This window comes from Watersipora subatra, chromosome 1, assembly GCF_963576615.1.
Source record: "Watersipora subatra chromosome 1, tzWatSuba1.1, whole genome shotgun sequence".
Taxonomy (NCBI): Eukaryota; Metazoa; Bryozoa; class Gymnolaemata; order Cheilostomatida; family Watersiporidae; genus Watersipora; species Watersipora subatra.
The window spans coordinates 37,711,788-37,738,506 of record NC_088708.1 but is presented as its reverse complement, the minus strand read 5'-3'; the positions used below and the strand labels follow the sequence as shown (position 1 = coordinate 37,738,506).

Sequence of the window (26,719 nt, the reverse complement as noted above, 5' to 3'; positions counted from 1 at the left end):
GGAACAAACAAATTAGATTCCTCAGGTCCGGTCCTCTAGTAAAAAAAGTTGTTATATTTGCGACTAGTTTGTATTTGTAACCCGCAGGTATAAATGTATGGCAGAAATCGATAATTCAACGTGATCGCTTGCTGCCATTTGTTTCTTGGACTATCAATGACGTCTCGGTCCTTTCCGTCGTGACCGATATGGTACCAATATTAGATCTCAAGTATTTATAGCAAGCGATGGCCATGGCACGTTTTGAGTTCACAATATTTCAAATTTAAAAAAAATCAAATACAGTACATGTCTCATAAAAAAGAAAATAGATAACAACCAACATCACAACCAGAACTGTATTACATGGTTGGACCTGGTGAGGGTTGTTATCGTTTTTGGTTGGCAGTAAAATTCATCACTACAATAAGTATTATTTAATTGTATGACTTCACCTACCAGACTTTCATCCTCATCAGTTACAAATTCGGTGACTAAACTGATATCATCATCTTCTTCGTTTGTCTTGGCTTTTCCAAAAAAACTTGTTATCTTAATTTGCTTTGCCATGCTGCTCATTCGGTGTATTAACGAATTTACTATAAATTTCCCAATGAGCTCAATCACACACAAAATTATCTGCATTTCTAATATCACGATTTTGTTGTGGATATCAATGAACTACAGGGCCGTATTCCCTTGGACAGCTGGCCCGCTAAGACGCCCCAACTTTTTAGGAATTTCATAGTCCAACGGCTATAGAAAGGTTTTTATCGCTGTAGAATATCACTTTATTCGAAGCCATAGATACAAACGTCAACTTTTAGTAGTTCTTAGGCGTCATTATTATCTTCATCAGCGGCAAAATATTCTTGTTAACGACTTTTATAAAGGTTTGCAAAATATCAAGTTTTAGCAAACATCTGCTTGCCCATATCCTACTTAATGAACTTGAAATAAAATCGGCAAAAATGATCTTTGTTAAAACGCTTAAAAAAGATGTCTTCTTTCTGAGCTTTTTAACTGCATACAAGTTTTGCCTGGTTTAATTTTAAAACTTTTTGTCAGTCACATCAGCTAAAACAAAGCAAATCTCAAAAAATAGAAAAATGTTGATACTTGCCAATAAAATTTTTTAAAACTTCACGTGAGAGGCCCGGCTGAGGCCCTACATAAGAGAAACCTGTTGGGAGCTTACAGCACCCCCCCCCTTCTCCACACCCCAGATGTTCATAACTAGTCGTCTAACATTAGCCCCCCAACTTGCAACCAGTGAATACAGGCCTGCGTAGAACATAGCTATTTAATTTCGAATTTTCGCTAGTTCGTTATGATAGTTTAGTTTCGCGCATGAATTTTTCGCGTGATGATCACTCCGCGAAAACGCGAAAGTTAGATGCCGCGAATACTTAAGTGTCCTAGGGTATGTAGCTGGCCTTTATCGTTAAACCATAACTGCCACGAACAACTTTTATCATATTTACTAGGTAAATCAGACATGCTGATTCCGATTTTGTAATCAAAATAAAGATTAGGCCACTAACTTTCAGAGTAATGAAGAACTTTTTATAGCGTTTTAATATTGGTCTCGAAAACAACACGATCAGCATAACAAGCTTCGCCCATAAATACTTGACGTAACCTAGCTTTTTAGGATCAGAAGTTACGTAGGGATGTTTAGACCGATTTAGAATAATAGAGATGGGTGTTTTAATTTCCATTAATATCTAAATTCAGCCTTAAAAATAATATCAGTCTTTTCTGAAAGGTAGATAAGCTATTTAGCATTGCATATTTAAAAAGCGCAATAACAACGCTAGCTCGTGATAAAACCGCACTTTTTGAGCTCATTTTTCTCGGCGTCCAGCCCATTTAAACGTCATGTAACAAGCTGCGAGCAATTTTAAATAGTTTATATCCCTTTCATAAAAAACTGAAACTATTTTACAGGCTGGATTTAGATAATAATGGGTTTTAAGACACCCATCTCTATTATTCTAAATCGGACTAAACATTCCCAACTTCCGTTTCTGAAAAAGCTAGGTTTCGTCACATATTTATGGGCGGAGCTTGTAATGCCGATTGTGTTGTTTTTGAAACGGATATTGAAACGCTTTAAAAAAGCCTAAATGACTTTGAAGGTTAGTGAACTAATCTTTATTTTGAGTACAAAATCGGAATCAGCGTGTCTGATTTACTTAGAAAACACGATAAAAGTTGTTCGTGACAGTTATGGTTTAAGCTACTCGATGTGTTTTTACGTACAGTCATATGAGCTTCAAATCATTTTAATTTTACCTGATGAATGGTAGCAACCATGAAACTTTAAGTTGTAAAATGTTTTAAAAGTTTTCAGTTCTTAACATAGTTTATATATATATATATATTAGCTATGCTAATATTTATATAAGCTATATATATATTTATGTTTCTTAAAGCACTGTATATCTGTCTGTCATTCTTGCTATAGTTATTAAAATCTTAGAATAACGGATCTCTATCACATAAGGTTTGATCTTGAACTCCCAGTTTGCCAATCAGACACCGTACTAGCTCAGCCACACACCCTTTATTAATTCACTAGGCTATATATGTGAGAGCTGTTATATGGGAGCAAATACACAATGGCTTAGCATACTACGCAGGGTGATTGTGTAAAGTTACAGAGAGGGTAGCTCTTATTAGTACGCTTACTCAAATTTTGCATTGGCAATGTGCCCGTCTAATAGTAGTGGCAGGCAACTCTCATTACCTCTCATTGTTTATACGCTGACTTTGAATACCCGGCGTTACCCAGGCAACACAGCTAGTCGACAATATACTGCAGGTTAAATGCCAGAGATATATATGTGTAGATTCAGTGCTTCATTTGTATGCGATTATGCTTGATTTTTATTTGACTCAATTTACAGGCTACAGTTGCCACCCACTTTATGTCAAAGAGAATAATGCTGCCATTTGATGTTGCCATATGTCCGCTCGCTGTGCTCACCGAAGACGCTGTCATACTTGGTGCTGCCAGCGATCATGCAACAGATTTCTTTTCTACGTTTCTTTCTAGCAGTTCTCAGTCCGGACTCACTCAGATTCTCGACTTCTCCGTTCTCGAACGAACTGTACGTTTGTTGCTCATTCTAGCCAGGGTTAGAGTAGGGGAACTAATATGAACCTGCACGAGGTGTAAGGCATTGTCTGAAGTGATAAAACAATAGTACTAAAACATTGCCTATTTTAACTGTTGTGTGCGAGTTCAGTAGATAAAATCATGAGGCTGATCTCATAACATTTATAATGAACATTTTTAAGACTTAAATGTTTGCCATCAACTTTGATCCGTATTATTATTGTTGTTAATGGAAAATTCGTAGTATTAGCTTGATTTGGTTAAACATGTTGAACAACAAGCAATAGCAGTTTAGTGCAGTCTTAAGAAGTAATTTCTACTATAACTGAAGATGACACCTTCACCCTCATCACACCCTCACCTCACTGAGGTGTGGGTGTGGTGGTGAGGAGAGGAGGTGAGAAGGAGGTGAGGAAGAGGTGAGGGAAAAGCGAAGAGGAAGTGGGAAGGTGAGGTGGTGAAGAGGTGAAGGAAAGGTGAGGTGGTGAGAGGAAGGCGAGGGAGAGGTGAGGAGGTGGAAAATTGAGGTCTTGAAGAGGAGGTGAAGGAGAGGTGAGGAGGAGGTGGGAAGGTGAGGAGGTGGTGGGAAGGTGAGGAAGTGGTGGAAATGTGAGGAGGTGGTGAAGATGAGGTGAAAAAAAGGTGAGGGAGAGGTGAGGCGGTGAGAAGGTGAGCAAGTGGTGGGAATGTGAGGAAGTGGTAGGAAGGTGAGGAGGTGGTGAAGAGGAGGTGAAGGAAAGGCAAGGAAGATGTGGGAAAGGAATGATGAGAGAAGTAGATGATTTTATTGCTTGAATTGTGCAACAGCAAGGTCAGATTTGGCATGTTGTGGTACGACGTAACCCAGAAATCCTAAATAAATTATATAACACTCTAAATCATGTTCATTGGTTTCCTTGACATAAAGAAATCATGTGTATCCTAAGAACAGATTGTTGATGTACATTTATATTTCATCAAAAAATCACAGGTTATGAAAGGTAGCAGAAAAGACTAGATATATTATTGTGAAATGTGGTCCACTGAGAGCTGAGCATAGGGCTGAGTTAAGCCGAGTCAAGCTGTGTTCAGTCAGGCGTGTTAATGAGGTCGGAGTTCAGCCAAGCCAGAGCCATGCCGGGTCCAGCCAAGTAGAGCGGAGGCGGAACTTACCGGCAATATAAGCTCAAACATTTGTGTAGAAGAGCAGAGCTGTTCTGGGCCTGTTCATTGCCTGTTACTTGATTTTTTTTTGTACACCGTGATGAACTAAGCAGAAATATATGTATTGTACTCATGCACGAGTCTTGTACTAGTGGAGGAAAGTGAAGGTCGCACAAACCTTCACATTAGTGGCAGCAGTGGGATTGGTAACGATCCCAAGAACTGCAGCACAAGACTCACATCTGGATCACTGAACTCTGGATGAACTGGGCTGCCTGAAAAATGACAATACTGCTCCTACTGGAAGAACTTGCTTCTGGAAGAAACCAAGAGAAAGCTGTGGAAAGCCCTACAGGGTTAGCTTTAGTAGATGCACTGCTCCGGGAGCAGAAACCTACTAAAAGGACGTATCTGAGGAGGCAGCAAGCTCCTACTGGAAGAACTTTTTACCGGAAGAAACCCAGGAAGAGCTGTGGAAAGCCTACCAATCAGACCCGGTAGATGCACCTCTTCAGGAGCAGAAACCTACAAGTGAATCCAACAGGACTTGCCTAAAGAAGCGGTGTGCTTCTACTGGAAGAACTTCCTATGGTAAGAAACCCAGAAAGGAGCAAGCAGCCGCAGACACAGTAGAGGCACTGCTCTGGAGGGAGAGCAGAAACCTACTGGAAGCCAGACATGGCCAATAGGAGAGCCAGGAGCGCTGACCCAGGACCCGACTGACTAGTCGAGGCACTAGAGCAGGTATTGTTGCTGCCGAGAGCTCAGGAACCCGTGCCATGCTTCAGGACTCCCCAGTATACTGGGAAAGCAGTGGAATACTTTATTGTTCGCTTCACAGAGGTAGCCGACTCCAACCGGTGGATGAAAGGAGCAACCCTATTGCACCTCCGGGAAGCACTGGGTGACCAGGCTGAGTACTGTGGGCGGGCCGAACCAGGAGGCCATTTATTCGCCCGGAGGCGAATAGCCCGAACTCCGGGTGAGGTTCGGGCTATTCGCCAGGCAGGCGCTGAGCCAGCTCAACGCCTCTAGGCGAGAGAAAGGGATGGCGCTGCAGTAGCGTGCTAGGTGGTTGAGAGGTTGGTGCGCGTTGCGTACGGGGACCTGCCAAATCGCCACCGGAATAACATGGCTATGGAAACCTGCAGCTCACTAAGGGACCCTGCCCTGCAGAGACATCTGTTGGCCGTACCTACGCCCATGCTGACGGACGCTGTAAGAGCCGGAAATGACTGCCTCCAGATTCAAAGAGGCAAGCGTAGACCCGCCGGATCTTCGGTGCGAGCTCTGGAGAAAAGAACCTTTAACCAGGTGAACTCGGTGAGACCGATGTTACCCTACAGGATGAAAATATTCGTCGGTTTTAAAATTTCGCGAACAGTCAATTCTGTGAATTATTAAGTTCCGTGAATAATTAGTTTTATTTTTAATCACAAGGGAGAATAACTACTGCATCAAATTAAAAACTAGCTGCTAGGCTTTGCTTTTGAAATAAATACTAAACGTAGTTGAGTTCCAAAACATTTTTAAAATCATTGCCTGGGCTTTGAGCTAACACTATTGCCAATGCATCACATTTCTTTACAAAATTATTCAAAGTTTTCACAAGATATGCAGAATTGTATCATCGAAAAATAGCTGCTAGGCAGAAGTACTAAGTGTAGCCGAGTTCCAAAACTTCTTTAAAATCATCGCCGGGCTCGGAGTTTTGTTGCCATTGCATCAAACTTTACAAAATTAATCAAGGTTTTCACGAGTTATTCGGCATGGCTTCGTCATCGCAAAATAATCTCTCCTAATCTTTTTACATTAAAATCAACTCCATCAATCTCTAATACCGAAGTTGATGATGATCATGATTTTGATCTGGTGATTATGGTATGTATTTGATTTGCAGTGCAGATGCGTTTTTCCATAATTAACTGTATTAGGTGATTCTTTTGTTTCAAAACTGATCGCTTTTGTTAAATACTTCAGCTATTGTTTTTGTACTTCCTTAACACTTATTGATATTTTCTCTTGTTTGTGTTTACTGCAGATTGAAAATGAAACAACGTATTCCGATTACAAAGATAGAGACAAGTAGTAATATTCATTGAGGCAGGGATATTGGCAGAGAAGCAACCAATCAACCTAGACCCTTCATCGACAAAAACTCTTTGATATCGCTGCAGCAAACATGATTAAATTATATATTTTATTTCATATATAGATATATTATACTTTATTACAAACTTGAGTGTACAAATAAAATATTTCAAATACAAATAAAATTTTACAAATGATGAATGAAGTAAATATAAACAGTTTAGTCTATATGGCGGTTGTCTAGAACAATAAAATTAAACTGATACTCTTGATAAGTGAATGCTAGCGTGTAATGATGCTTGCTGACTAGTTATATTAGTAATAGCAGCTCTATATTGCTGTCACTTTCTTGGGTAGATGTTGAAGGCGATTATTTCGCTTTTGCAAAGCTGGTAAGGAAGTTATCATCAGAACTCTCGTCGTGGCTTACTATTGCAAAGTGTTGCCGGTTGGCCAAAAATTTGTGCTCATAAAGGCGTTTTTGTTCCTTTTTTAAAAACAGACATATTCTCTTGGTAAGTAGCAGCGGTCACTTCAACCTCAATTTCCAGAACTCCCTGAATGATTAGTGATTTTGTAAGATTGACATACACCACCCTTGCAGTCATTGTGCTGGCGTGTATGATGAAAAATCTCTCTCTCACGCTAAAACAAATAATGAAACGGTAGGGATGGAAAAAATAAATATTGCGTTTTACCGAAGAACCAAAGTAGAATTCAACTAATTTAGGAAATCTTTTTGAAAAAACTCATTACTTACCACAAATTGTTGGTTCATCAAATGCCTCCAAATCTATAAATATTCGTGAAACCCTCTGAATGCAGCAAAAAAATTATAGATTAGCACGATCGACCCGTAGTTGTAAGCTAAATAGAAAACGAAATGTGCGCATGCATAGGGTTAACTGTATTGGTAGACGTAATAGAGGTAACTCTTCATAGAGAGCGACAGCTTTCAGTCATGAATAAATTAATCCGTGAATATGCATGAAATGGCAGTTTTCTCCGCGAATAAATTCATCCTGTAGTGCATAGGACGACTAGTCTGGCTGGTCTAATACTTGTGGACACGGTGGAACTGCTCCAGGAACAGGTTCGCACTCCAGCTGAGAAAAGGATCCAACCAGCTACTCTTTGCTGGGGATGTGGCCAACCGGAGCATGTACGAAAGAACTGCCCTCGCCACACCAAACTAGCTTCGGGAAACGAAGGACGGCCACAGCAGTAGCTCCAACTACTGGCTTTGCCAAGGCCAAACAAACACGGAAATACAATAGGATTTCGCAGGACTTGGCAACAGCTCATGGCTGGCCTCAACCAGCAAGGACTAGGCCTTGGCAACTTCGTACACAGGGAGGGCCTGTGGTGACACGGACTTATTACCAGTCCTTGGGTGAGATTAGTCTGGACAGCCCCTCCGTCTCGAAAATTTCCTACGCTCCTCCGTGTGAACGGCAGGGACGTAACCCGAAACGCGGGAGGGTGACCCCCAAATCCCTTTCGCCCCAGACACTGAGAACCACCCCCACTGGACCGGACAGTCGGAAGCTTGCCTTAAAAGCAGCAGGGCCGACCCTTTCTCTGCCATGGGGATGGCAATCACGGGAGCAGCAGATTTGCTTCGGACGTGGGACGGCCCAAGGTACTGACCTCGCCCCACCATGGAAAGGAAGCCTTCCAGCCCTCCTGGAGGATGTCCTGAAGGATACCACTAGGGCGCAAGCCCTCAGCCGACCCCTCTCCACCAGCTATTTCCTCCCAGGAAAAGTGGAGGGGTCGCCCATCCAGTTCTTGCTGTACACCGGATGTACCACCAATCTGATAAATAAACTAGTATTTGATCGATTGCCAGGAGCCATGCGGGACCGACTCAAGGAGAGTGACAGCCACGGGCTATTGGCTGACGGAACACGGCTCCCTTTCTACGGGATAATTTGTCTGACTATCTGCTTGAGGGATGTGAAGACGGAGAAACTTTTTGTTGTGAGCCGACTGAGCGAGGATGCCATCCTCGGAATGCCGTTCTTCGTGGCCCATCAATGCCCTCTCGAGTTTGAGCAATCGGTGGTTCGAGTGGATGGCAGACAGCTAGTCTGCACGGTCCGGCATAGACGGCTGCAACAGAGCAAAGTACAAGTGATAAGGGGGGTAGTGGTTCTCGCTCGGACAGAGATTGCGATACACTGTCACATCACCACACGGAACTATTGCTTCATGGAGCTAATCAAGGGATTTTCCGGTGGACCTCCCGTAGCCAGTAGTCTGAACCAGCCGGGACCCAAAGGACAAGTCATCACCCGCTGCATGAACACTACGGAGCGGCCGTTGACTTTCCGGTCCGGAGCCACTATCGGCACGTACACGTGAGTGAAACCCCACAAGTCGAAGAGGACGATCCCTTACTGTGTGACGCTGGTCCAACTTCAATCAATGGAGTGCCGGCTCACCTTGAGAAATTGTTCCAGGTGGCCCGGCTGAACTTCGAGGGCATGGGACAAACATCAAGGTTGGCATATGTATTGTGCCATCGGCGCAGGAGAGGAGGTGCCAGCAGAACACCTGGAGGTCAGGAGCAGAGAGCTGGACATCCTGACTCACATGCGGGGCTCTCTGCGCTTACGATAGGACGGCATGCTGGAAGAACGTGTGTCCCCGCAGGGCCAAGCCAGATGGTGCGCCATCTGCCCCCTGGCTATGCGGGAAACCATGTGGGAAACCACACACGATATGGCTCACTCTGGGGTGGGAAGGACGATAGGTCGCCTCCAACTGATGTGGTACTGGTCCGGACTGACGTCTACAGTCAGACGGCTCATCAAGAGTTGCGAGTTGTTCCAGCCCGTGAAGCATGGAGGGACAAAGGTAGCCAAAGGAAAAAGGAGGCTCTACGCAGGACAACCCTGGCAGGTGGCCGTGGATTTGGTCAGGCCATTTCTTGCCATGCCAAGGGGGAACAAGTGGGTGCTCGTTCTCACCGACCACTTCACCCGGTGGCAGGACGCCTTGGCACTACCTGATGCCACAGCCCCGGTGGTTGCCAATACACTGGATGAGCGGGTCTCCCGCTACCTGGGATTGCTTGAGCAGATCCACACCGACCAGGGGGCGCAGTTTGAGAGCCAACTGATTGCCGAACTGTGCCAACTCTGGAATGAGGGGAAGACTCACATGACTCCGTATCATCCACAGGCAAATGGAATCGTAGAGCGGAATAACCGGGGACTCGGAGACTCCTTGAGGGCGCTGCTCCTGGCTCGGGAACAGGACGAGTAGGACCTATTGCTCCTCCAGCTGATGATTGCATACAGAGGCACCCCCACTCCGTAACTGGAGAAACGGCCAAAATGCTAATGTTGGGATGGGAGCTGAGGTTGCCAGACCAGCTGGAAAGCCACCCTCTACCGACCGAGTTCTTTCTCGCCTGTGAGCACGGTCTGGAGGTGTATTAGAGACTGCAGACAGTGCACGAAGCACTAAAGCGAAACCAGATGGAGGTGCGGCAAGAAGACAGGGAAGAGCCACTGCTGTACGCCCCATGCGACTGGGTATGGCTCACAAACAAACGCCGGAGACGGGGAGAAAATCCTAAGTTCAGTCGAAGTTCGCGGGACCATACCAGGTCCTGAAGGCCTGGGGAACCACCCATATCTGGTGGAACAGCAGGGCCAGTTGTCCATCCAAAACGTAGAAAGGCTAAAACCCTATCATGCTTGCCCCGAGAGGTTGGGACCGCCCCCAGCCACTCGGCGCCAAGGAGGGGTCCCAACATGAAGGGAGCTCGACACAGCAGGCCGGAGAGAAGGCAGGAAGAGGCCAGAGTGGACCCTATGCCACTCAGCAGCAACATTTTCCAGTTGGGGGGCAATACCGCCTCCCAACTGGTAAAGGTTGCTGCTGGAGGCTGCTAAAAAGCAAGGACAGGAAGTAACTCTGGGAGAAAACCCGACCGGACCGGAGGAAGGAGAGTGCCAAAAACGCTCTGCAAATTCAGTAGAAGCCAATCTGATCTCACTAAAAGAAGTTCCGGGAAAACCGAAATCAAACCCGGAGGAGACCAAAATGGCTCCGACACCGGAGACTTCATCGGAACCTGTCCGCCACAACCCAAGGCCGGCCCGGACTACTAGAAGACCGGTACGGGAATGGGGTGTGTTACTCGATGGAGTCACCGGCAAAGACCCGGAGGTTGGACTAGAGGACAACCATGTAGTTCTCACAGCCACTACCAGAGCCTCCCTCTTGGAGCACTCGCTCACCTCGGACGCCCTCAGTTTGTTGGAGAACTTGGATGACGCACGTGATGTGTCTTTGCCAGAACTATTGGCTTCGGCCACCAGGAGCTTGAAAGAAGCTGAGGAAGCCATAAGTGCACCGAAGCCAGTCGGTGTGGCAGCAGACCAGAGATATTAAGAGTAAGAGAAGGCGGCCGCCGAGGCCGGGCACAAGCTGCCCCGGGGCAGCTGTCTCAGACACGGATGTGGAGGATCTGGACAGAACCCTAATAGGAGAGGAAGAGGTCTGCCACATTGCTACCGTAGGCAGTCTCCCAAAGTCTAGATTGGAGACCATGGTCACCAATGGGGGGGTTGTGGAATGTGGTCCACTGAGAGCTGAGCATAAGGCTGAGTTAAAACGAGCCAAGCTGTGTTTAGTCAGGTGTTCTTACTAGCTATGTAAGCTTGAACATTTGTGTTGAAGAGCAGAGCTGTTGTGGGCCTGTTCATTGCCTGTAATTTGATTCTTTCTTGTACACCTTGATGAACTAAACGGAAATATATGTTTGGTACTCATGCATGAGTCTTGTACTAGTGGAGGAAAGTGAAGGTTACACAAACCTTTACAATATCGCATTGTAGGAACGTTATAATATTGAACGTAGTACTTTTCAGTATGTGATCGGTGAGAACATGATTTTATGTCATTTCTATCTACAATCACTTGATCAAATTTAGGTGACATCTTCTCAAAAAACTTAACTATGGCTTGCAAAAAAACATAATGTTGGTAGCAAAGGACTAACAGGAGGTATTGCCAACTTCATCATTCTAGCGCTGTTTTCATAAATGGAAACAACATCAATTGCACTGCGTGGCTTTTTAAGATACGTATTTTAAAAAAAACTTGAGTTTTTCATGACATATAAACATAAATCTGTGTACACAATGTATAATGGTAATATTTTTCATCTTCCATTTAAAACACTTTAGTGGCAGTTAATGAAGAGTTTATACAGTGGCAACATAAAGAATAGAGAAATTATGATATTATAATGCTTTATTATGTATCTTGAGGTGTTGACTGATGTTCTAAGAAAGGAATCAAAGAGATTGACCCACCAGAAGCTGAGATATCGCCCGTCAAACACAGGTCTACCTAGTAACGAATCAAAGGAAAAACCCTTCGAAAATCCTGAGAATTGTGACATGAAATCGACTTCTTAGATATGTGCCGGAGTTGCGCACCCTTACCGCCGTTACGTATACTGATTGTTTTAGGCTACGAGATGTGAAACGCTTCTCGCGACAGTAAAAAAATTACAGACTAGCTCTGGTTTCTCAGGAAACCCAGGCAAACATAGTGTGGTAAAGGCAGTTGCACAGAACCCCTTGCCATGATTTTTCAAAACAGAAATGCAAATTTTGACTATTGTGCCTCAAATTTTAACTCGATCTCCACGGATATGCTCCGAAGAAACTCTTTTCAATGAACGGCGCAAGTATAGTCTATATTATGCGGTATCCGTGGTTAGGACCAGTTTGTTTAGAATAAAAAATGGGAAGGTGAATTTTTTTTCATTCATGATCTTTTTACTGTGTACCTACTGCAGCATTCAGTTAATTTTCATGATTATCGTCACTATTAACAGCCTGTAAGATCACTACAGCCATAATTTTAAAAAGAATAACTTGACCGTGCTGCTCCTGCTGTAAGAAAAGAAAACCATAACTTTTCATTTGATTCTTCTGGTTATCTTTTATCTTATCTATGATTATTTTTATGATTAAATTAAAAAATTATTTTTCATGATTAATATAATAATCATAATGCATATTATACAAAATATCAATATAGTTGTGTATAGAATAAATGATATAACTAATATAATTTGTAGAACCTTCCAAATGATAACCGAGATTGATGATTCATTTAATTGATTCCATTTAATAACTATAAATAAAAAAAATCGGGACAGCGCTAAAGATGGGTCGGAATAGGGAACCTAAGTGGGAGAACAACAAAACTGAGCTGAACTAGCAAGATAGCGGGATGTTCCAAACTAATAGATGAGTGTAATTATTTCGTGTTTAAACTAATCTACACGTCAGAGGGACTGGTTCGGAATTCTCAGAGCAATGATTGTTAGGCTCAATTTGATTGTTCTATACTTCCAGGGATTAAACCAACTAAAACGCCGTGAATGTTATAGGAGAGCGCATTAGTTGGCTTAATTGACCAATGGCGCACAAGTCGATTTCATACGTCATTTATTGATGCTAATACGAGGATAACCAAAACACTTATGTCTTTTGGTAGACCTGTATTTGGCTGGCTATATCTCAGCTTCCGGTTGGTCAATCTCCTTGATTCTTTTCGTACATCAGTCAACACCTCAAGATAAATAATAAAGCATAATAATATCACACATTCTCTATTCTTTAATTCTGCCGTTGTCCATAGTTGCAGTGCAAATGGGAAATACCAAATATAAGTTTACAACTTTAGAGTAGATCTCATTAACAATTGAGCAACTTGTTTCTCATGGGTGCTGCTTAAACATTGACAACCGATTCTTAATTTTGGTCATTTATAGATATTTTCTTGAAATGTATTTTAGCAATTTTTATGCTTCGTAAGAAACTGTAAATTTACAAGTCAGTTGTGTTTTACCATTTCTTGTATAAATAATAATTTCAAGTTTTTATGTTGGAGGTCCTCCATATCTAATACTTCCTTACATCCATGCAACTATCCATCCTCGCTATTGAACCTGCTCATAGTAGACCTTCTGTTTGGTTACAGAGTGAAATCTATCTTCACCAGGTACTACGGCAACTACTACGGAGAAAGTAAGTCATCTAAATCTATTAACCATTAGCCTGTTGAAAGACTCAGTTTCTTTTGTTTGATAATGCAGCATTGTAATTAATGATCTTTTAGCCTCGGGTATCACGCTCTGCAGCTGGCAAGATGCTTCACTACTCTACCCTACTTTTCACATGTTTTGGAACTTTTGTTACATGAAGTTTTGGAAGAAGAAGCAACTTCCAAGGAACCCATTCCAGGTGAATGCGTGTTTCACACTGTTAAAAAATAACGCTAAGAGTTTTTTAGGTTGAGTGTCTCTCGTTACGTAAACTCTTCATGCGCAGATTGAACTTCAACCCCTCATGGACTGACTTCCATGTCTCTCTGTACTAGTGACTTAAACTTCTCTTCCTGGACTGACTTCCATGTCTCTTCGTACTAGAGACTAAACTTCCCCTCAAGGACTGACTTCTATGTCTCTCTGTGCTAGAGACTTAAACTTCCCCTCATGGACTGACCTCTATATTTCTCTGTGCTAGAGGCTTAAACTTCCCCTCATGGACTGACTTCTATGTCTCTCTGTGCTAGAGACTTAAACTTCCCCTCATGAACTGACTTCTATGTCTCTCTGTGCTAGAGACTTAAACTTCCCCTCATGAACTGATTTCTATGTCTCTCTGTGCTGGAGACTTAAACTTCCCCTCATGGACTGACTTCTATGTCTCTCTGTGCTGGAGACTTAAACTTCCCCTCATGAACTGAATTCTATGTCCCTCTGTGCTAGAGACTTAAACTTCCCCTCATGAACTGACTTCTATTTCTCTCTGTACTAGAGACTTAAACTTCCTCTCATGAACTGACTTCTATGTCTCTCTGTACTAGAGACTTAAACTTCCCCTCATGGGCTGACTTCTATGTCTCTTTGAACTAGAACTTCTCATGAGCCTATGATGTCTAACATATTCTCTGTCCTGAGTCGATTAAACCTTTAGTTTAGCAGTTATGTTTTCCTGGTAGCTTATGATATACTTCAAATTAAATGCTACAAATATTATAATCGTGTTTAGATGCATAATAGGTGAGTGAATAGATTAAATATACAGCATGGAAGCACTGTATTTTTGTACGAGGTGTTTGATGCAAACTATGTAATCTAGAGACTGATACTGCTTCTAATATAAAGAAGCAGTGTTGTAAACAGGTTGCATGACCCATGTGATTAGATAAAATGGAAGACATGTTGCAGATCCTTTGCTTCCGAGGGTCGTTCTTTTTTCTAAAGAGTTTCCTCAATACAGAAAGACAGTTGCTCACTGCGCAAGAAAAACAGAAATTGCATTGTGGGAACACTTGTTTTCGGCTGTTGGAAGTCCCAAAGCATTGTTTGAGGTTAGTGCAAGAAAATATTTCTGTTGCTGGCTGGTGTCTTGGCTTGTATGCACTTGTTGCACTGTGATCAATTTTGTCATATTCAATGCATGAGATGGTTGGAACAAGCAATCAACTATCGTAAGACCTTTATTTGAACGCCATGGTGCTCTATTTTTCAACCCTCCCGTTGTGGCGCTTTATCGGAGGTGACGTTCAAATACATGTATTTGTTAAACACCTCGTCCGAGTGCTAAAAAGATAAATTTAAGCCTTTTTTAAGCGAATTGAATGTCACCTATATTCTGTACCCTCCTTCAGGTGGTGCGACATTTTCCTTTTCGGATGCAAGAAATTTGCCATTTTACTTCCAACTTTTCGCAAACCTTTAAATAAATATATATGAGGAAGTTGATACATTTTGCTTGCTACCAGTTGATATCTATTGCTTAAAATTAGCCTACCATTATGTTATAGCCTGGGTTGCAATTATTTGAAGCTTTGATTTTTTTTCAATTTGAAAGTATATTTTCGTTTCACAAATACATTTAACAAGGTTGCATAAAAGCTCACTGCATTCATCGATACATTTGCTACAGTTTGCAGCCAAAATTGGTCTTTTATGTGCAACGGAACACGAGTTACGAGCGTCAATCCATTGTAAGCTGAGTTCAGATTACCGCAATCTTGCTATCAAACTAAATATTCTCCTGTCATACAGCCCACGACCAAAGTGATATTGGAAAAAGAAAGGGTACTGATGGTTGAGAAATGCAATATTAGCGGTCAAATGGCACTGCAGAGCAATAGGATAACTGTAATGGTAGCTGTAATGTACTGGGTGTTATTATGTACAACAAACAGCAATAATGAACGGAAAAGATTATATGTTTATATCTCTCCCCCGCAATAGGAGAAATGCAATATTAGAAGTAAAAAACACTGACCTTATTAGAATAGCCAATATTATTAATATAGTAATACAGTAATAATAGAAAACCAATGCACAATTTTGTTTACATTTCCAAACGTCATAGCTAACAATATCAAGAAGTTGTGATATTTATATAGGTTTTTAGAAAATCTATTTAACAAAACTATTTAAAAAAAATAATAACAGTAACATATTGCCCAACATCGGTCACTATATATTTCGATCTTGTAAGTTCGAATGTTTATTCTTATAATTAAATCTTATAAAATCGATTCATTATTCTTGTAATTAAATCTTATGAAATTGAATAATTATTCTTTTAATTAAATATTGTAATAATCTCATAAGAACCGTTAGAAAAATATCGTCATTTCCTTTACTTTCACCGCTTTGGACATCAGTTGGAATACCAAAGTACTCATACGTGTCCAATATGTCGGTTACTTTGAAATCGGCAAACAAAGAAACGATTAATTTCAGTAATTCAACGTTAATTACAGAAACCTTTGCCAATTGAACTATGATATAGACTGGTGAAATGTGCATGTTTATTTTTTCGTGAAATGCGCACGACCTAATTGTTCTATTCTCTGTCGCTCGGCCTTTCGTTTGCCGGTCTTGATTTTGATAAAAATAAAGCTTTAAGTTTTAATAACGATTTCAGGCCGAATTAATCTGTCTATTTATGTATAATCCGATCAGATGGGTAAGGTTTAGGAAATTTTCTACAAATAATACCGACTTGGTAACATATTAAAATATGTTTATGTGTTTTGTATCGTTATTATACTTAGACGACTCCATTGAAAAATGGTTAAATTTTGCGATGAGATTTCGGTACAAGGGTTTGCGATGGCTGTTGATGAATAATTTTCGTGATTTGTGTTCACATATGCATTAATCATAAATCTCCCAAACCATTGCTTCGCTCGTGTTGATCATCGGATAATCTATCTATATTTCTATATTCTATATATATTTCTCAAAGTGTGTCTGTCGTGTGTCAATTTTCCGGCTATAGATCTTAAAATCTCGATTAACCACAATTCAATGGATTTGAACTCACGACGGCTTTCTCATCGACAAGGGATGTATTCAAACGCTCTATCACTGAGCTAGAACGTCATAGCAATTAGATTTGTTTTCATATAGAATACACAACATGCGCTTGCTAATTATTTTAGCCTTAGGTTTTTCACCAAAGATTTTGAGATTTGTTTGCCTCGGAGCTTGAACATAAATTCGGTTCTCAACTACACTGAAGCATGTTCATTGCAATTAGCAAAGCTCCGGAAACGCTTGGAAACTGGTAAGCATTTTACGCTTCGTAAATTCTTTACAAAAAGGTAGGAACCATGTGGGATGACGCCTCGTCTACTGAAGAAATTTACTAGGGAGCTAACCCTTCTCGTCGAGTTACCCTAAATTGTTTTGGAGGATGAGTCTCCTTTAATGATTCAAAGTAAACAGGCCATTGCTGTTTATATTTTCTTTATCCTACGATTTTTGATGTAACTATCTGTTGCATTTTTTTAGTATTGTATTTTAACCTTTAATGTTTTAGATGTTTTAAAAGCCAAAGGTGCGAAATGTTTACTTTTGCTTTCTTTTTCCATCATCATAAAAATGAAAAATTTTATTAAAATTAAACCTGATTTATATATACCCATTTCTATTTATACTAGAAAGTCCCCTGTCATACAGCCCATGACCAAAGTTATATCGGAAAAAAGAAAGGGTACTGATGGTTGAGAAATGCAATATTAGCAGTCAAATGGCACTGCTGTGCAATAGAATAACTGCAATGGTAGCTGTAATATACTGGGTGTGGGTGTCATTATATACAACAAACAGCAATAATGAAAGGAAAAGGTTATATGGTTATATCTCTCCCCCTGCAATAGAAGAAATGCAATATTGGCCAATATTAGAAGTAAAATTCACTGATATTATTAGAATAACCAATATTATTAATATAGTAATACAGTAATAATAGAAAATCAATGCACAATTTCGTTTACATTTCAAAACATCATTACTAACAATATCAAGAAGTTGTGATATTTATATAGATTTTTAGAAAATCTATTTAACAAAACTATCTAGAAAAAATAATAACAGTAACATATTGTTGTGGAATGTGGTCCACTGAGAGCTGAGCATAAGGCTGAGTTAAGCCGAGCCAAGCCAAGCTGTGTTCAGACAGGCGTGTTAATGAGGTCGGAGTTCAGCCAAGCCAAGCCAGAGCCATGCCAGGTCCAGCCAAGTAAAACAGAGGTTGAGCTTACTAGCCATATAAGCTCCAACATTTGCGTAGAAGAGCAGAGCTGTTCTGGGCCTGTTCATTGCCTGTTACTTGAGCATTCTTGTACACCTTGATGAACTAAGCAGAAATATATGTATTGTACTCGTGCACGAGTCTTGCACTAGTGGAGGAAAGTGAAGGTCGCACAAAACTTTTACAATATTGCCCATCATCGATGTTGTTAGTGACTATAACACTTCAATAGTCATCCAAACTTATAATTAAATAATGTAATAATCTCGTAAGAATCGTTAGAAAAAAATATCGTCATTTCCTTTACTTTTTTTGGACATCAGTTAGAATACCAAAGTACTCAAAATTTCCAATTTGTCAGTTACTTTGAAATCGGCAAAAAAGAAACGATTTCTGTACTTCTACGTTAATTGCAGAAACATTTGGCAATTCGACAATGCTATAGACTGGTGAAATGTGCAGGTTATTTTTTCGTGAAATGCGCACGATTTAATGGTTCTATTCTGTCGCTCGGCGTTTCGTTTGCCGGTCTTAATTTTGATAAACGTAAGGCTTGGCCAGTTTTAATAAAGATTTTCGACCAAATTAATCTGTCTATTTGTGTACAATCCGATTAGATGGGTAAGTTTTAAGATAATGCCGACGGTTTACAAAGACTTGGTAACATAATTAGATAGGCTTAGATGTGTTTTGTATCATGATTATACGTTAACGTCAGTACAAAAAATGGTTAAATTTGTTGATGAGATTTCGATACAAGGGTTTGCGACGTTGTTGATGAATAATTTTCGTAAGTTATGTGCACATGCATTTATCATAAAAACTCTCAAACATTAGCTCCGCTCGTTTGGTCGTGGGATTATGCAGTATACAGTACAGCTTATGGTGTGAAATGTTGAAAACATACTGTACCGAAGTACGTATATCTCCGAATTTACCCAAGTTTTTCTTCATCTTGGAACGGATGAAAATCTACATAATTTTATTTTAATGGGAAAATTTGTTTCGGATCTCGATGAACTCGGTTAACAACGCTAGAACATTTTTGCTGGAATAGGTTGAACTGTACGTTATTAAAAGCTACACATCGCTGAAAGCTATGAACTTTTAAGTTTACAATGGTTTGAAAACCTTTTTTTCATGATATGAAGTTTGAAAGTTACAGTTGTTTGAAAAATTTTGAAAACTTTTACAGTTGTTTTTATTTTTTTGAATGTTGTTTATTTGTTAATTATCGTTTATTTTAACAGCGATATAGATAGTAACAAGCGCTATTTCCTTTCCTCAACAGCCAAATGTTTCGTTCGTTAAATGCGTGTTTCAAAAACTTTTCTATCAGTTCTCGCTTTGTGTATTAGCTTACACATCTTTCCTTCTAAACCTAACCAATTAGTAATTAGTAATTATTTTCACATTTTACAACTATTATTTGTAAGATTAATGTAAGATTATCTGAAAGATTTATCGTTAGTATCAGTTATTCCTCATTCTCTTATATTTACATACATTTACATACTTTGAGAAGTATATATATATAGGTAGATTTACATTCTCTTATTAGATTTATAAACTTTTGTATAATTTTTGAAGTTTATAATATCAGTTTTTAAAGTTTATTACGTTATCGTTTTAATTGCAACTTGCATTCTTTAAACATAGTTTGAGTTTAATATATGTTTGATGTTTAACCATTATTCATTGTCCTATCACTGTTACCTATTATTACTTAGTTAGTTTCCAACCTTGATTATTAATATTAGTTTTTCATTCAACAATTTTTGGCAGATATTGTTCCAATAAAATTTCAACCACGACATACTATCATGTTCTGTCATATTTTTTTTATTAATCTGTTAAATACGTGTATTCTCAGAAGTTACACATTGTCTAATACCTCCAAAGAAAGGAACCTAATCTGCACCAAACCATTCCCTCATGATATAATGTTTGAAAGTTACAGTTGTTTGACAAAGTTAGAAAACTTTTACAGCTGCTTCTATTTTCTCTCCTAATTTATTTCAACTACAGAAAACACATCTCTCATGATATGTAGTTTGAAAGTTAGAATGGTAAATGTTGTTATACCCTACAGGATGAAAATATTCGTTGGTCATAAAAATTCGCGATTTCGCGAACAGTCAATCTCGCGAATTATTAAATTCAGTGAATAATTAGTTCTATTTTTAATCACAAGAGAGAATAACTACTACATCAAATTGAAAAGTAGTCGCTAGCCTAGTTTTTAATGTAAGTACTAAACGTAATTGAGTTCCAAAACATTTTTAAAATCATTGCCCGAGCTTTGAGCCAACACCATTGGCAATGCATCACATTTATTTACAAAATTACTCGCGGTTGTCACAAGATATGCAGTATGGCGTCATCGCGAAAATAGCCCCGAGGCAGAAGTACTAAACGTAGCCGAGTTCCAAAACTTCTTTAAAATCATCGCCAGGCTTCGAGCTTTATTGCCATTGCGTCAAACTTTACAAAATTATTCAAGGTTTTTACAAGTTATTCGGCATGGCTTCAGCATAGCAAAAAAGCTCTCCTAGTCTTTTTACATTAGAATCAACTCCATCAATCTCTAATACCGAAGTTAAGGATGATCATGATTCTGATCTAGACATTATGGTATGTATTTGATTTGCAGTGCAGATACGTTTTCCATAATCAACCGCATTAGTTAATTCTTTTGTTTAAAAACTGATCGCTTTCATCAAATACTTCAGCTATTGTTTTTGTACTTCCTCAACACTCGTTAATATATTTTCTTTTTTGTGTTTACTGCAGATTGAGAATGAAACAACCTACTCCGATTACGAAAACTAGAGACAAGTAGTAATATTCATCAAGGCAGGAATATTGGCAGAGGCAACCAGTCAACCTAGACCCCTTCATCGACAACAACTCCTTGATATCACTGTAGCAAACATGATTAAATTACATATTTTATTTCATGTATAGATATATTATAATTTATTACAAACTTGAGAGTACAAATAAAATATTTCAAAAAAAAAAATAAAATTTTACAAACGATGGATGGAGTAAATATAAACAGTTTAGTCCATATGGCGGTTGTCTAGCAATAAAATTAAACTGGTACTCTTGATATGTGAATACTAGCGTGTAATGGTGCTTTCTAACTAGTTATTTTGGTAATAGCAGCTCTGTCGCTGTCACTGTCTTGGGTAGGTGTCGAAAGCGATTCTCTTGCTACTACATGGCTGGTAAGGAAGTTATCATCAGAACTCTCCTCGTGGCTTACTATTGCAAAGTTCTGCCGGTTGGCTAAAGATTTGTGCTCGTAAAGGCGTTTTTATTCCTATTTTAGAAACAGATATATTCTTCTCGTAAGTAGCAGCGGTCACTTCAACCTCATTTTCCAGACCTCCCTGAATGATTGGTGATCTTCTAAGAATGACATCTACCACCCTTGCAATCATTGTTCTTTGGTGTATGATGAAAAATCTTTCTCTCACACTAAAACAAATAATGATGCAGTAGGGATGGAAAAAATTAGTATTGCGTTTTACCGAAGAACCAAAGTAAAATTCAACTAATTTAGTAAATGTATAAAAAAACTCATTACTTACCACAAGTTGTTGGCTTATCAAAGGCCTCCGAAGCGATGAATATTCGTGAAAACCTCTGGACGCAGCAAAAATTGTTTACCGTTGAATAGCATGATCGCCTCGCAGTTGTAAGCTAAATATAAACCGGAACACGCGGTGTGCGCATGCGTAGGAATAACTATTACTAGCTGCAATAGAGTCAACTTTTCCTAGAAAGTGGCAGTTTTCAGCCGCGAATAAATTAGTCCGCGAATATGCATGAAAAGACAATTTTCGCGAAATATAACTCCGCGAATAAATTCATCCTGTAGGGTATGTTAAGGACAAGTCAATTTTCTGTCTAAAGCCTTTTTTATCACCCAGGCAACACTGGGTGGTACACCTAGTATTCTTTAAATCTGCAAATTTTATGTTTTGCAATAGTAACAATCTATCAAATATTACAAATATATATTCATGAACTAGTGCCATAAACAAACCGAAATTATAATACTAGCAGCAACAAAAATTAACATTTTAAAATAGATAATTAGATTTTTTAAACAAAAATATTAGCATCGTTTGCTTGGCCATTTGCGTTCTAATTGTTGCTTCTGTTTGAAACCATTTCAAGTTCTGACTGTTCAATACCTTTCACAATGTCTTCTGACCTTAATTCATTTTCTGCACAGCTGAGCTAGTCGATATTAGGGTTCAAACAATTTTAGCTGAGTAAAACTCCTATGCAATGCCATTTTGAATAGAAACTTCTAGCGCAAATAAAGAGAAAATACATATATAGTGAAATTAGTCTTAAAATGTTAGCCTTAAAGGTTGACTTGCAACAAAATTCACATTACAGTTGTTTGGTATCAAAAGATTCGCCATGTCTTACTCTGTTGTGTAGTTGGTGCCAAATATGTGGGAATGTGATTGAAAGCTCTTAAAAGCTCAAAAACGAACAGAAAATCGCAGCGACACGAAACCGCTTTCCAAAATGGCTAAAATGTGACGTATGTGTGGGAGATGGTTTACGTTTACACTTTCATGCATCCTTATTCGTCGAACTATTTTCACAAATATACTTCACGCTTGCGATAAAAACCATGTCTATTGTTCTTACGCATCTATTTTATCGGCATCGTAATGCTGCAACTTTGAGCACTGATATCTCAAAACAGCATAGAAATATGTTTAATTTTTTAAACTTAGCTTGAACGATTGCATATCATCCTCTGATAAAAATGATGAGCCTTTTGGTCCGCTTTGATGGTCAACAAGTGCTGTAGAGGTTGTTCGCGCCATATGGCGGGAATTGTAAGTCACATGATCAGATAACGTTAGTTTCAGTTCAAGTTTGATCTATCGCAAATAACAGACACGCTTTCTTGTAATAAACTTGTTAATTTTAATTCGTCATAATCTCTAACGCGCCACATCGTGTTTGTGCAGCTGGCAAGCTGAGAAGCACCTTTTTTTGGCCAAGAGCAGAGAAAAGACCAGACCTTCACCGGGTGTGGAGCAACTGGGTGAAGCTAGATGTGACAAACTTTATTTATTCGCCTGCTTACTCTTACCTTTGTTTTCGCCATTTCAAAGACGACATGTTTTCTAACCTGTTTTCATACTTCATGTCACCAAAGCACGTGAGTAATTTATTTTATGAACCACTTGTATTAGTAGTAGTAACTCGAGTTATTTTCTAGTATTCTCCTAATACTACTGTATTAATCTATATTTAATATTACAATATTAATGTCATTTAATTGTAATATAGTATTATTAGTATTTAATCTTTTTAATTACGTGTATTATTTTTATTTTAATAACAAAACTAATTCATACTGCATATCTATCTGTAAAACATAATATATTAATCTATAATTGATAAAATAATGTTGTTTCACGATTAATTTCGCCAAATTTCTTAATCCTCCTCACTTATAGTTATGTTATATAAAATAGTTATTGTCATTTTCTAGTATCATCATTAATAGCATGTTAATATTATTAGATTATTATTATTAGTATTAGATGATGAAGGGTTTGTGCCAACCACTGAAGACTAGGAAGAGTTTAAGCGCTATGTTGGCCAGTGTCAAACGCTCTCCAATTACATGTCAGATAGAGCTGAACTTAACCAAACTTTGCAAAATATAAAGAATATCCATAGAGTTATTACTCACATTTTTATGTTTACAATATCATGGATTCTGATAAGGTTTTGTAAAATCTGTGTCATGATTGCATGGCTATAAATTTATTCTTTTTCTGATCAAGGAAATATGGTATAATAACAGGAAATGATGTTGTACAAATCTCATTACAAGTCAACTATTGTGTTGTGATTTCAGACCCAAATCCTCCTTCAAAGTGGAGAAAATAATAGTAAGTGTGAGAGCACTCCAGCGACTATTTCACTGCCACGCCTGAGCCCTCCCCTGCTCATTCACGATGGTGCGAGAAGGCGGATGGATAGAGTTCAAGGTTACATGTGCCTCCTGTCACCAATCGTACACTTGGGAAACAACTGCCAGGGTGAACAGAGCTCACGTCATCAATCCCCTGCTGGCAGCTGCATCACTCTTTTCTGGCGGATGCCTTACGCGGAACCTCCGTTTTCTGTCACTCCTGAACATCGCGATACCAAGCCACAGCGTTTGCCTCTACCAACAAAGAGAATACTTACATGGTGTGAGTGTTAATATTTACCCATAAACTTGGAAAATGTGTGTAAAAGCTTGGCAAACTAATTAAATAACGACATTTAGAAACAATTTTTTTCTTGAAATGAAAATATGTCATTCTTCAAGCGAAATATATTATAGTTTAAAATTCTGATTCATCATCATAATATAGCACTAAAAGGGGGAAGATGATTCTACGTTCTTAGACTAATGATAATGATACAAATTAATCTTGTATAATGAAGTTTTACAATATTTTACAGTGTATTGCTAAGCAGTACACCCTGCATAACGAGGGATTGATGGCAGCAATCGATTAGGAGCTTGATTTGGCAGGTGACGGTAGATGCGATAGTCTGGTCCATTGCGCACTATACGGGGCCTACACTATGATGGATCAGAGCTGCGGTTTAATAGTCAGCAGCCATCTTGTCAAGGTGAAACTTTGATAGTTTTTACTTCACAGCCTGACAAAAACCCAAATTTTTTAGTAGTTATCAATACATAAACATAAAGTTGCTGATCTAGCTAAATGATTCATTCAAATAATGTGAAAGTGATTTTTGGTCGTAACTTTCTTTACTTTGCAGTCAACGGAGACCACCAGCTCTAACGCCATGGAGCTGGAAGGCTTCAAGCGATGCCAGTCCGATCTAATTTTCCACGGCCTGAAAGTGAGGTCCATTACAACGGATGTTGTTACAGAGGTTGTGTGCATACCGCAAGCTTGTGTTTTGGCTTATGCCGCAAATTCGTCCCCGTGAGCGGCGGCCTTTACCTGCCTGCTTGGTGTCTAAGATTCGGGCTCTTTTCCCACCAATGGATGATGAAGAAGAGTTTGCAGACTATGTGTTCAAGGGCTTCTGCTATGGCGATGAAGAGACTCGACGACTTTGATTGAGAATTCTAGATCAACTCTATATCATAGGTGGTACTCATTTTTATTGCATTGTCATTTTATTATTTTACTTTTATTCAGGCTAAGCCACATGGTGACTACACACTATGTAGCTAACAAACTAATTTTGTTAGTAAATTGCTGTTACAATGCTTCCATATTTAAAATCACATGATTAATGTGCATAAATCTGCCATCTTTGATTTTATAAAATAAAAACAAATACATAGAGGAACGCATACTGGTTTCACCGCTTACCAAAGTAGTTGAGTCTCTTCATCGCCATAGCAGAAGCCCTTAAAGACGTAGTCTGCAAACTCTTCTTCATCATCCGTTGGTGGGAAGAAAGCCCGAATCTTAGACACCAACAGGCAGGTAGAGGCCGTCGCTCACCGCGACGAATTTGCGGCATAAGCCAAAACACAAGATTGCAGTATACACACAACCTTTTCCGAGCATTTGGCGATGGCTCTCCAAATGGGAATAGATTATCTACCAAAACAATTATTGAAAAACAATAATTGCTGATTATCAAAATAATCTCGATCTTTATATAATAAAATCATAAAACTAATACACTCTATACTGTAGTAAGTGTACAAGCCAAATATAACAGTTCTCATTGTGTTCCACGAGTTCAGAATATGTGTGTTCAACCGATGCATTAAATGTGTAACACAAGAATTTTAAATAATGCTTGACACATTAGCATAGCTTTGGTGTTGTTGGCATTAAATGAAAATCCAACTCACTATGATATCGCAGGTAATTATTCCACCCCAACTCAAGGAGTGCAGGCGCCACAAGTTCGTCCGCTCCAGGATGCATACACAGGCATTCATGCTCCCCGCGGTCATAGAGACAATGCGCAAACTCAGCATCATGGCAGCACAAACATTCAGGAAGAGATGGCATGTCTTGACAGCGCTTGCAGACACACCACTCTGTAGCCGATGGTATTAGCTCCTAAAGAAATGAACAGATATGTCTATGCAACCATAGCTAATACATCAGATCAATGTTATCCAACAGTATATCAGTGCAGCACTAGATTTAAATATTAAAATTGTTAATGTTGTCATTCGAGAAAAATCTGTAATTATTTTTTCGCAATATGAAGCGATAATTATCATTAAAATCATGTATATAATAATAATAATAATCGTTCTATCACTCTCGAGCTAAAACTATCACTACTAGCTAGCTTGGCACATAAGAGCTGGCTAGTGGCGGTGCTTACTTGCTGGGAGGTTTGATTCTGTTGAGGATCTTCTTCAGATAGAGCATCAGGCTCGAAACGCCAGGGTCTTAACTCTTCAAAATTTGACACTTTTTATGATCGCAACTCGGACATGTACGCTTATGTTGAATGTCGGACGGAGTGGCCAAGCTGAAACTGTAAAGTAGCGAGCATCTATATTTGATACGGGGTCTTACGTAAAACCCGAAGTGTTTGTCATAAACTATTGCTACGATAAGTTTGATATTGAGCTTTGTATTGGCCTTTCAATTCACGTGAGAACATCACGTGACAAGACAATAACCAAAATCCGCGGATACGTCATCGAAATCAAGAGATTCCAATATACGACGGCTTTTGTTTTTGAGCTTTTAAGAGCTTGTAATCACATTTC

At 39.4% G+C, this 26,719-nt stretch overlaps 1 protein-coding gene across 4 annotated transcripts in view; it reads left to right on the top strand.

Moving 5' to 3' along the window:
- The window catches only part of LOC137401554 (guanine nucleotide exchange factor subunit RIC1-like), a 133,083-nt gene that overhangs the window by 72,381 nt on the left and 33,983 nt on the right, over window positions 1-26,719 (top strand). For 2 of the 4 annotated variants that reach the window (XM_068087982.1, XM_068087974.1), the window contains exons 18-21: window positions 2,892-3,095; window positions 13,358-13,404; window positions 13,496-13,620; window positions 14,610-14,752. In XM_068087982.1, coding sequence (XP_067944083.1) covers window positions 2,892-3,095; window positions 13,358-13,404; window positions 13,496-13,620; window positions 14,610-14,752 — 519 coding nt within the window. The remainder of the gene's footprint in view (window positions 1-2,891; window positions 3,096-13,357; window positions 13,405-13,495; window positions 13,621-14,609; window positions 14,753-26,719) is intronic. The other 2 variants (XM_068087998.1, XM_068087990.1) reach the window with 2 other exon arrangements.